Below are 12,183 nucleotides of genomic sequence, written 5' to 3'. Positions count from 1 at the left end.
GAAGCTGGTCCCATAAGGATATTCCCGCACCCACAGGGGCGGCGAGATGTATGGAGCAAGGGGGGGGCCAACTCCACCAAAGTTGGGGGCCAGGTTTCTCCCGCAGCCCCGCCTGCCGCCCCCGCGCACCTCTCCTGGCCTGTCCACCCCGTCCCCGCCTGCCACCCCTGGGCAATTTAAAAGGCCCTGGGGACCCCCCACCACCACCAAGAGCAGTGCAACAGGCCTAAGGCAGCTTTCTGCCTGCCCGCTCAGCTTCCAGAAGCAGCTGAAAGCCGCCGGCACGACCCTGCAGCCCTGGGGAGGGGGGGTCTCCATGCCTGCCCCCCATGTGGGAATCGGGAATTAGGAGCACTTCGATCTCGTGGAGTGGTCTGAGCCCCTCTCCCTCCACCCCTGTGCCTGTCCTGGGTGGTCCTTGGCTTTCACTCCCATCCCCAACTCATCCCCAAAAGCAACACGTACTCCAGACATCACCAGACACCCCTGCTGGCGACCTCCTGCTCTCCTGGCTCCGCAGAGCAGCACATCTGACGGCCCCATCGACTACTCCTGGGAGAATTCTGCTCCAAAGTATTAAAAATATGCACAGCTCGTTAATTAGACACGTGCACAGGAGCGCAGAATCCCCCCAGGAGTAACAGTCCGTGCACCGGGGAGGTTACCCAGTATTTACAGCGCTTCAGGTGTCTGCACCGTGGGGACGGGGATGCAAGTTCCAGCACACGTGCTGGTGGGGGTGAAACCAGCCCCACAGCTGCAAGTCTATACGTTGCTATAAAACCTGAACCAGTTTATTTTTTTAAGGCTGCATTTACACTGACCAAAACGTGCCGTTTCCTTTTCTTGTCTTGGGAAGAGGAAATCTCTTGCAGGTGCCACGGATATGGAGCTGGTCTCAGCGCTCACGAAGGGTATGGAGTCCGTCTCAGTGCTCATGAAGGGTATGGAGTCCATCTCAGTGCTCATGGGAGCTCTGGATCTAAGCTTGGACCCAAAGGAATTCTTCGATGGCTCCATAAAGGTGTTTGAGGAGTTCATGGATCTTTTCAAAGACAAAGGACAGGCTGAAGTGGCTTCCACAGTGCAGGCGGAGCTGGAGTCGTTCAAATCCACTATGCTCGACATCGCAGTCACGGGGGAGACGGGTGCCGGGAAATCGTCCTTCATCAACGCCCTCCGGGGACTGACCGCTGAGGATGACGGGGCTGCCCCAACTGGGGTGACAGAAACGACGACGGAGCCGACTGTTTATCCCTATCCAAACCACCCCAACGTGAGCCTGTGGGACCTGCCCGGCATTGGTGCCCCAGATTTCCAGCCAAACACGTACCTGCGGCAGGTGAAGTTCAAACGCTATGACTTCTTCGTGATCATCGCTTCGGAGCGCTTCAAATGCAACCACGTGGCCCTGGCCCGGGAGATCGAGAGGATGGGGAAGAGGTTCTATTTTGTGCGCTCCAAGGTGGATGAAGACTTGCGCAACGAAGAAAGGGATCACCCTAGAACATTCAGTCAGGAGAGCATCCTGGAGCGACTCAGGATGGACTGCAGGAAACACCTGCAAAAGACAGGGATGAGCAACCCAGAGATTTTCCTTCTCTCCAGCTGTGAATTCACTAAGTATGATGCTCCTGCCCTGGTCAAGACTTTGCAGGATGATCTCCAAGGTCTGCAGAGACTTGCCTTTCTGCTCAGTCTGCCAAACCTGTCTGCAGAAATCATAGAGGAGAAGAAAGCTGCCCTGCAGAAGCTGATATGGCTAATCTCTGTCGCATCGGCTTTAGTCAATGTCATTCCAATCCCGCAGCTCTCTGTTGCTTGTGATATTAGCATCCTGCTGGGATCCATGATTGCCTTCTACAAGCACTTCCGCCTAGATGAGGGCTCCTTGGCTAATCTGGCCAGGCAGACTGGGAAACCAATAGCAGAGTTGAAGGCCGTTATCACATCTCCTGGGGCAAAAGAAATAAACAGAGATGTTGTAATCAAAATGCTTCTAAAGGGGGAGAAGGGTTTACCTAGATTAACTGCAAATCTGCCAGTGCTTGGTCCCATGTTAACTGCGGGAATCTCTTTTTTAACCACCTACTTCATGCTGTTGAGCTTTCTCGATAAAGTGGCTGAAGATGCCAGAAGGGTTCGGAAGACTGCTTTGAAGGAAGACGGGAAAAAGCGTAAATGATCAGCAGACCTGTTCATGAATAAGAGACCCAATCCCAGCTGGAGACTGGGCCACCTCACCCCCAAATGTTAAAAATCAAGCCGAAAAGAACCGGCTCTTTCATTCTTTAATTTCCCCCGGTGAGTCGGGTTTCTAGTCTTTCTGTTGGACTTGTTAGGATAGCCAAACCATTTGTCTAAAACGGGAAAACCAACAAAATACACCAAGATCCTCAACTAATGTAAATCAGTGTCGCAACCAACTTTGCCATCAGCTGCTGTCTCTTTCGTACCCGGCCTGCACGACCATCCAGCCACTGCCTACAGCAGACTCTGTGCACCTTCTAAACAATGCCTTTGATCTGAAGAAGTGCAGACCATGGCTAGTTTGTGTGCTAGCAGCCGGGTTACAGATGAATGAGGGTGCTGGAACAAGCATTTCCCAGCAATGTCACTGCAAGCATTCAGAAATCACCACTCAGGCCCCTCAAAATCATGAGATTTTTAAAAATGTTGTTTTTTTTTCATTTGCCTCCTGTTTTGAGGGTTTGCTGGTCACCTTGTGCTGCTGTTCTGCACAGCCCCTGAAAACCAGGGCCAGAAACTTCTTTTTTTAAATAACACCTGAGAATCTCCCATGACCACATGACACCAGGAAGCTTTACAGGGAACTACCAATAACTGCATGAATCACAAGAGTTTGCAACGCTCATATAGCGACTGTAACCAAGCTGTGTTTTGCATCAGGTGATCCGAGGAGCAATTTAATCATAGCATGATCCCAACAGCCCGGGTGAGCCCTTGGACAATCCAGCGTATTGCTACGAGTTGGATATAGAAGCTAAATTCTATGTCTGTGGTTTTCAACCTTTTTTTCTGGTGACCCCGTTGAAGAGCACTGTTGATGCCCGCGACCCAGCGGAGCTGGGGATGAGGGGTTTGGGGTGTGGGAGGGGCTCAGGGCTGGGGCAGAGGGATGGGATGCATGGGTGAGGGCTGTGGGGTGGGGCTGGGAATGAGGGTTCAAGATGTGGGAGGGGGCTCTGGGCTGGGGCAGGGGGTTGGGGTGGAGGAGGGGGTCAGGGCTCTGGGCTGGGGGTACAGGCTCTGGGGTGGGGCCAGGGATGCAGGGATTGGGTGCAGGAAGGAGCTCCAGGTTTTGGGGGGGCTCAGGGCTGGGGCAAAGGATTGGGGTGCACGGGTGGGGCACGGGCTAAGCTCCGGGGGCTCCCGGTCAGCGGCGCAGCAGATGTGCTAGGGCAGGCTTCCCCACTGTCCTGGCACCGGGGACCGCGCTGCACCCAGAAGCGGCCAGCAGCAGGTCTGGCTCCTTGGCGGATCTGCACAAGCGGGTGCTCAGGGTAGGGGCAGCGCATGGAGCCCCGTGGCTCCCCCACCTAGGAGCCAGACCTGCCGCTGGCCGCTTCCTGAGCTCAGCGTGGTGTCAGAACAGGAAGGGACTAGCTTGCCTTAGCCGGGCAGCACCGCCCACGGGACTTTTAACGGCCCGGTCGGCAGTGCTGACCAGAACCGCCGCGACCCAGCGCCTTCCGTTCTGCGACCCAGTGCTGGGTCGTGACCCACGGTTTGAAAACCACTGTCCGATGTAATCTATGGCCAGTGCAACTGCATTCATGCTGTATCAATAATTAGTGTGCTTGTTTCTTTATGATTACTGCTCGTGCATATATAGTCGTCTCATGTAATAAATTCAGTTATAACCTGAATTAAGCCTCTGTGTAGCTCATGATGACAATGGTCAGAGAGAAAAACCCAGTGGCAGGGAGTCCCATGGGTTAACCCCAGTAATTCCCATTGGCAGGGAGTCCCACTGGTTAACACTGTTAATGCCCAGTGGCAGGGAGTCCCGTGGGTTAACTCCACTAATTCCCAGTGGGAGGAGTCCCACTGTTTAACACTGCTAATTCCCAGTGACAGAGAATACCACTGGTTAACCCCATTAATTCCCAGTGGCAGGGAGTCTGGTGGGTGAACCCCACTAATTCCAAGTGGCAGGAAGTCCCACTGGTTAACACCACTAATTCCCAGTGGCAGGGAGTCCCTCTAGTTAACACCGTTAATGTCCAGTGGCAGGGAGTCCCGACCGTAACTAAATGCTTAGGCAACCCAGGGATGAGGGGCTTGGGGTGCAGGAGGGGGCTCTGGGTTGCAGGGGGCTCAGGGCTGGGGCAGGGGGTTGGGGCTTGGTGGGTGTGTGTGTGGGTGTGGGTGTGTGCGTGAGTGCTGCCCCCTGCTGGAGGGGCTGAGCCCTGCATTGTGTGTGTGTGTGTGATAACTGCACACTGTCACCCCCTGACTGCATGGCAACATTTAGAGCTGTGTCCACCAGGAAATGGGCTGGGGGGCTGGGGGCCTACACTCCAGGCATGGCAAGCCAGCCTGGGCGATGTTGCTCAGCCCCCTCCAGCTGGGCTGGAGTCTCTGGAGTGAAAAGTTACTGTGACTCCTGGTGACGAAGGCGTGCCCCTGACAGCAGGTCTCCTCGTTCCACCCGTGCAACCTGCGGGCTCCCCCACTTTGCAAGCAGCTCGGCCCTGGCCCTGCCTGGCTCCCGCACTTGGGCCCTGAGTGACGGGCTCCCGCCCACAGGCCAGGGGTGCAGCCGCCCTGCTCCTGCGGCAGGTCTCGGCAGCGTTTGCCACCGTGCTACCGCCTCCGAAGGAGGACCAGCAAGGCCCTGAAATGGCTCCGGCCTTTCATCTCTGACCGAAGCCCAGGGCCATTCTGGGCAACGACTCTGCAGCCGCGAGGGCTCCCGTCTCCTGGGGCTCATCCCCTCCCCTCCCCATTCAGCAGCTGCAGGAAACCGGCAGGTGAGCAGCCCAGATGCCCAGGCTGAGGGGCCAGCAGGGCACAGACCACACCTAGCTTTGCTCTGGCTTCGTGACCAACGTTACCTGCCCTGTCTCCCAGGCCTCTCGCTGCCTGGCCAACGTCAGCAGTGGGGTGAGACGAGCAGCAGCAGCCCCCCACACGAGGCGGAGCTGATTCTGGCAGTGAGAGCGGACTACTTTGGAGAACTCTGCCAGAGAAACCCCTTCCCTTGGCCCTAGACAGCTCGAGGGGCCCCTGGCCTTGGGCACCTCCTGGGCTGGTTTACCTGGAGCGGGTGTTCCTGTGCCAGGCTGTGTGGACACTCCTGCCTGGGAAGCAACGTGGCTAGAACGGAGTTAGCTAAATTGGGTTTGTTACCAGCCATCCCTGACTCCACCCTGAGCCAGGTTTGTTCCAGAGTCAGACCATCCACACAGACCTGCAGCAAAATACCCGCATCACCACTCGGCATCCCGTTTAGGGAACCGTCTGCCTCTGCGCAGGCCAGGCTGATTCTGCCCCGCTCCTGCGCACTCCCCCAGCAGAACACCCTCCCATCTGTCTGCATCCGGCCAGCCGGTCACCGCTGCTGAGCGGGCCATGAGTTACGGGAAAGGCCCTGATAAGGCAGCTGCAGTTTCCTGTCCTCAGGAAACGGAGGCCAAGCTCTGAGAATGCGCCGCGGGGTTCACAGTGCGGCAGCGTCTGCCCAGCCCCACGGGCTCCCAGGGACATGTTGCCCGGGTCTTCGCTCTTCGCTCTGGCTCCCCACTGAACACCGCGTTCGGGCTCCTTGCCCTTGGTTTCAAAGCCCCGCATGACACTGGCCCCACCTGCCTGAGATACCGGCTTTCTTCCCCCTCCGCCATGACTTCCCACAACAGCTGCTAACTGACGGGGGAGACCGACAACTGGGTTTGACAGAGTCCTCACGGGAACCGGACCCAGACGACGCAGCTCGCTGGCACGGGAAACCCCAGCCTGGCTGCCTTCAAAGCCGATGCAAACCCCGTCACTGTGGCCAGCACCACACTCCTCTGCTGCCTGGCACAGCGGGCTCCGATCTCAGTCAGGATTCATATGCACTATTATACAACAAATAATAAATAATTATTAAAACCAAACAACTCCTGTTTTTCCCATACTTCCCCTGCCTCCTTCAGTGCCCGGGCCAGATACGCAAGGGGAAGAGTTATGGTTGCATAGGCTACCATAAATATGCCTTTTCCTAACTTTTGAGTGCTTGACGTTGCCACCATAAGTAATCCGCTGTCGGCGTAGGATTTTCCAGAGGTAGCAATAACTAGGAGCTGCAGTGTTTCTTCTTCTCTGCAGTAGATTGAGCACCATGGCTCTCGATGGGTTCAAAGCCGCTGTCTATCAAGGGAGCCTGACAGAAGCTATTTCTAATGTGCAGGATTTTTACAGCCACACCCTCAGCATTGCCGTTACAGGGGAGTCAGGGTCCTGGAAGTCCTCCCCCATCAACGCCATGTGGGGGCTACATGCTGGTGATGAAGGTGCTGCTGAAACCGGGATGCTGGATGTCATGAGGGAGCTGATGGCTTATCCAGATCCCGTCCTTCCAGGAGTCACCCTCTGGGACCTACCAGGGGTGGGGGTGTCCTATTTCCCTCTAGACATCTACTGTGAGCGGTTCAATTTGAGCCAATTTGAGTTCTTCATCATTGTCGGCTCCCAGCGCTTCTGCTCCGACCACGCCAGGCTGGTCCGTGAGATCCAGAGACTGGGCAAGAGGTTCTACTTTGTGTGCTCCAAAGCCAACGTGGACCTGGACACTTCCAGGAGGCAGCGTTCCTCCAGCGACAATGGGGAGAGGATTCTGCAGCAGATCAGGGAGGACTGCAGGAGAGGCCTGGGAGCAGAAGGAGTGGGCCACCCACAGGTTTTTGTCGTGTCCAGCTGGGAACCCAACCACTACGATTTTCCCCTCCTGCGGCAAACTTTGCAGACGGAGGTGCAGAGCCTGAAGAGACACGCCTTCCTGCGTAGCCTGCCTGCTATCGCCTTGCCCATCGTCAAGCAGAAAACAGCCGCCCTGAAGGGGCAGATTTGGGAAACAGCCCTTTTCTCATGTCTTCTCACTGCCGTTCCTGTCCCAGGCCTCTCTTTCTTGTGCACCTTCTTCATCTTCAGGAAACACCTGTTCCGATACTATAGCAGCTTCGTCGTGGACGACAGGTCCCTCTCTGCTCTCGCCCGGCAGGTTGGGAAGCCCATAGGGGAACTGACGGCCGTGATGACGTCCTTGGGAACGACCCTCATGATGGCTCTGAAGCTGCTGTCGGACTCGGTGGGGGCCACCGTGATGGTAGCAGAATATTCATGGAAGCGCCTCCCCGTATTTGGTGCCATGGTGCCCGGAGGGGTGGCGCTGCTTACCCCGTTCTTCGTGCTGCAGCAGTGTTTGGCCTCAGTAGCTAACGATACCCAGCGGGTTCTGAGCAAAGCGCTGGAGGCAGAAGAGGAAACACCATCTAGGATTGGATGTCGTGTCGGATGTGCCTGCTGCTGTCTAGCAGACATGGTCTTGGACGTCAAGCAGGAAAGCTTCATGCTTCTCCATCCAGGAGTCCCGTGTCCAGTCCCCATAAACCATTTAGGGGTGTTATTGCACGTGGGTCAAAGTGCCCATAACGAAGGAGACAGACTCAGCGACAGCTCAACGCTCCTGAGGTTTCGCCCCACAAGGAAGGAGGCAGCTTCCTTCTTGACATTCATACAACAAAAATAAAATTATACTGAGTCCAGTTCTACCTACCTGTGTCCCTCTGTGCTCCTCCATCACTTCGATATATGAGCACCTTACACACATCAATGGACCGGATCCCCACACTGGGGCAAATCGGCTGTAGCTCCTTTGGAGTCGATGGGGCCGGATCCCAGCTGGGGTCAATCGGCCGTAGCAGAATGGGAGTCAATGGGGCCAGATCCTCAGCTGCGGGCCATTGCTCCATTGAAGCTTAGAAGCTGAAGGTCTTGTCCTCATGGGAAACTTTTTCGGTAGAACGTAAGCTGTGAATTTAAATGGACAGAATGACCCTGGTGTAACCTCCTGTGTGGACGCTCTCACTCCAGCAGAAGAGTGGCTTTTTTCAGTTTTGTTTATGTCACTTGGGAGAGGGTTTAAGCTGAGCCGGAGAATGTCACTGGTCTACCGGCACAAGAAGACAAGGCAAGACCTTGAAGACAAGGCCTTGAAGACAAGGCCTAAAAGCCTCATTAAAAGTCAATCCACCCGAAGCTCACCAATAATGTGGGATGAGCCTGCCCTGTGAATCTTGTCAGTTGCCTTTAGCTGCAATGCTGGGGCAGTGGGTTTGCTGTGTTTGCTTTTTCATGCTGATCAGAATCGTCTTGTTGTTTCCTTGCGCTTTTTCTCAGCCTGTTTGTTGGATCTACGTATTGCCAATAGTCTTCCGCTTAGATTGAAAGCCCTTCAGGGCAGGGCCTGTCTCTTTGTTATATCTTCGTACAGTGCCTGGAACAATGGGGCCTTGGTTTCTAGATGCTACCATAATACAAACATCTCACAATAATTTGCCGGGTACCATGTGCCATCGCTGTATCAACAGGCTGACAGTCAGTATCGATTCTAATCACGTCGTCTTGCGATCATGTGATGCTTTATTGACTCATTCACTCCCTGACGCAGATCATGTCTAACGTAATAACGCCATTAGATTCCACACCCGCCAGCCAGTGCCTATCCACATTTACCTTCATTCACTAATCTTGGTATTTGTTGTGTTTGTGTGTGTGTGTGAGAGAGAGAGAGAAAGAGAGAGATTGTGTGTGTTTGTCTGTAATCATGAATCTCAGATGCTGTGTGTTTTTCCATGTGTAAAAGTGAGTGTTGGACTCTGGCTGTGTGTAATCATGAGTTTTCATATTGTGTGTGTGTGTCTGTGTGTGATCAGGAGTCTTGGACTGTCTGTGCGCATCTGTGTGTGTGATAGCAAGTCTTGGATCACGTGTGTTTAATCATGTCTTGGATTGTGTGTCTGTGTAAGTCAAGGGTGGGAAAACTACGGCCTGGGGGCCGCAACCGGCCCTTCAGATGTTTTAATCTGGCCCTTGAGCTCTCGCTGGGGAGTGGGGTCCGGGGCTTCTCCCACCCTGCATGTGCCATGGCTCCGCACGTCTCCTGGAAGTAGAGACATGTCCCCGCTCCGGCCCTACACTTAGGAGCAGCCAGGGGGCTCCGTATGCTGCCCCCACCGCAAGCGCCACCTGCGCAGCTCCCATTGGCCAGTGTTCTTGGCCAATGGGAACTGCAGGGGCAGCACCTGCAGACGGGGCAGAGTGTGGAGCCGCCTGGCCGTGCCTCCACATAGGAGCCGGAGTGGGGACGTGTCGCTGCTTCCGGGAGCTGCTTGAGGTAAGTGCCATCTGGAGCCTACACCTCTGACCAACTCCCGTGCCCCTTCCCTAGCCCTGATCCCCCTTCTGCCCTCTGAGGCCCTCAGTCCCCAGAGCACCATCCTTCACCCCCAACCCCCCATCACCAGCCCCACCCCAGAGCCTGCACCCCCAGCTGGAGCCCTCTCCCACCCCAACCCCCTGCCCATCCAGAGTCCCCTTCTACACCCTGAACTCCTCATTTCTGGCCCACCCCAGAGCCTTCACCCCCTCCCACACCCCAATCCCCAATTTTGTGAGCATTCATGACCTGCCATATATTTCCATACTCAGATGTGACCCTCGGGTCAAAACGTTTGCCCACCCCTGGTGTAAGTCTTGGACACTGTGTGTGTGTGTGTAATCCTGAGTCCTGGATTGTGTGTGTAACTGTGAGTCTTGGATCATGTGTCTGTGTGTGAGATAGTGAGTCTGTGCGTGTGTGGGTGTGCGTCTGGGATTATGTGTGTGTGTTTGTGATGACTGGGCTGATTTCCCCTGTGTTTAATTCTAGCAAGGGTCGTGGGGCTATCAGAAGCCGCACCCACCCTCCTACGGGCCCTAGAGTCGTTTGGAAAATGGGGTTTGGTTGGAGAGGGGTATTTCTTAGAATATTCCATTTTTTTTTTCATCCAACTGAAAAATGTTCAGCTGAAAAACCCGTTTTTTTTAAAGCGTAAATATTTTTTTTGTGGCAGGACCCACCAACCAGGGCTGCAGACCCTAAAGGGTTAAAGCAGCTTCCCCTCCCCGCTACGCCTGGGGATGCCAGGGCAGCTCTGCTTCCTGAACAGAGCAGTTGTTGGAAAGATACCGGGCACCAGGACTGAAACTTGGACTTGCGGGGAGGACGAGGGGGGAATAAACGCAGGAGTAAATGCATTTAACCCTGGAATTAAAGGAGATGGATCTTTCGCTGTGCGGCATAGCAGCTCCCTAAACCACTTCCCAGGATCCAGCCACTAGAGGGGGGAAAGACACACACTGGTAGGTTTCAGAGTAGCAGCCGTGTTAGTCTGTATCCGCAAAAAGAAAAGGAGGACTTGTGGCACCTTAGAGACTAACCAATTTATTTGAGCATAAGCTTTCGTGAGCTACAGCTCAGTTCATCGGATGCATACTGTGGAAAGTGTAGAAGATCTTTTTATACACACAAAGCATGAAAAAATACCTCCCCCCACCCCACTCTCCTGCTGGTAATAGCTTATCTAAAGTGATCACTCTCCTTACAATGTGTATGATAATCAAGTTGAGCCATTTCCAGCACAAATCCAGGGTTTAACAAGAACGTCTGGGGGGGGGGAGGGGGTAGGAAAAAACAAGGGGAAATGATCCGGGTTACATTGGTGCTACAGTAAACCACCCCACCGAGAGAGTGGGGGGAAAGCGAGATTAGGATCATGTAGACGACCCCCTAACCCTGTGGAGCTGCCCCTTTGAAACCTTAGATTTAAAGAGGATAAATGATACCTTTTTCTCTGTTGTGTTGGTGTTAATGTGCGGAACTCCCTGCCACTGAAAAGTGGATTGAGACATGGCTGGCCATTTCGATGGACAGTGAGATGATCCACAGCCCCATTAGAGACATGAGTGTAAATGGGACACATGCCTGCCTGTTTTTGAGCCCATCAATCTCTGACTGAGGAGGCAGGAAAGAGCCCTCCCCCATGGCTCAGATTGTTCCACCAGTGAACATTAAGGGGCGTCATGCACCATCCCATGGAGCAAGTAGGCCAGGCCCCCATCAGAGCTGGGACTATCATAGAATCATAGCAGATTAGGGTTGGAAGAGACCCCAGGAGGTCATCTAGTCCAACCCCCTGCTCAAAGCAGGACCAACAGCAACTAAATCATCCCAGCCAGGGCTTTGTCAAGCCTGACCTTAAAAACCTCTAAGGATGGTGATTCCACCACCTCCCTAGGAAACGCATCCCAGTGCTTCACCACCCTCCTAGTGAAAGAGTGTTTCCTAATATCCAACCTAAACCTCCCCACTGCAACCTGAGACCATTGCTCCTTGTTTGGTCATCTGCCACCACTGAGAACAGCTGAGCTCCATCCTAAGTGGACTAGCTAGTGTCTTCCATTCACTTGCTCTGTTCTGTGATTACCCAGAAGGGGGCCAGGTATGTAAGAAATAGTCAGATCCCCAGCTGGTGTCACTTGGCCCCGGATGGGGGGAGAGAGAGAGAGAGGCATATCTCAGGATAGATAGATAGAGGGGGTGTACGGAGATGGATAGATAGATAGATAGATAGGTAGATAGATAGATAGATTAGATAAGCTGGGGGGTCTATTACAGACCCTGTCCATCCATGACACCCATTCTGATTGTCTCCAATCCCTGCAAACCCGTGTTAGAAGGATGGCTTGAATGGACTGCCTGACCCGCAGACCGTGTGGCCTGGTGGATCTGGGGTCCCCACCCTCAAGGGCACTCGGTCTGAGACCTATGGCTGTGCTGGAAGCAAATAGTAATTATTATTGATCCACTGACTGATTACTGGGGTGCAGAAGAGCGCACCTCGTCTTCTGGTGGAGACTCAGATGGGCTGGGGCCAGGGGAGCAGAGGGGCAGGGGGAGGCTGTGGGGGCCACACAGGTGGGGTGTGGGGAGCAGAGGGGCAGGGGGAGGCTGTGGGGCCCACACAGGCGGGGTGTGGGGATCGGAGGAGCAGGGAAAGGCTGTGGGGCCCACACAGGTGGGCGAGGGGGCCACACAGGGAAAAGAGGGGGAGGCCGTGGGCCAGCAGGTGGATGTGA

The 12,183-nt window shown here is 54.6% G+C and overlaps 2 protein-coding genes across 2 annotated transcripts; both read left to right on the top strand.

Annotated features, from left to right (window-relative positions):
- The first annotated feature begins 886 nt into the window (after positions 1-886).
- Positions 887-2,185, top strand: LOC144279657 (interferon-inducible GTPase 5-like). Its single transcript, XM_077841241.1, has one exon. It carries the CDS (start codon positions 887-889, stop codon positions 2,183-2,185), a length of 1,299 nt encoding a protein of 432 aa, XP_077697367.1.
- Positions 2,186-2,938: 753 nt separating this feature from the next.
- Positions 2,939-7,753, top strand: LOC144279998 (interferon-inducible GTPase 5-like). The gene is made up of 3 exons (XM_077841693.1): positions 2,939-2,956; positions 4,774-4,858; positions 6,306-7,753. Exons 1-3 carry the CDS (start codon positions 2,939-2,941, stop codon positions 7,751-7,753), a joined length of 1,551 nt encoding a protein of 516 aa, XP_077697819.1.
- The last annotated feature ends 4,430 nt before the right edge of the window (positions 7,754-12,183 follow it).

Source organism: Eretmochelys imbricata, chromosome 24 (genome assembly GCF_965152235.1).
Source record: "Eretmochelys imbricata isolate rEreImb1 chromosome 24, rEreImb1.hap1, whole genome shotgun sequence".
NCBI lineage: Eukaryota > Metazoa > Chordata > Testudines > Cheloniidae > Eretmochelys > Eretmochelys imbricata.
Note: the sequence above shows the minus strand (reverse complement) of the source record. Positions and strands in the feature narration are given on the sequence as shown.

Bases quoted from the DNA above. Each gene is read 5' to 3' on its own strand.
- LOC144279657 (XM_077841241.1), top strand. From the start codon at position 887: ATGGAGCTGGTCTCAGCGCTCACGAAGGGTATGGAGTCCGTCTCAGTG.
- LOC144279998 (XM_077841693.1), top strand. The intron at 4,859-6,305 runs GCCCTGAAATGG...AGCAATAACTAG, and splicing joins TCCGAAGGAGGACCAGCAAG to GAGCTGCAGTGTTTCTTCTT.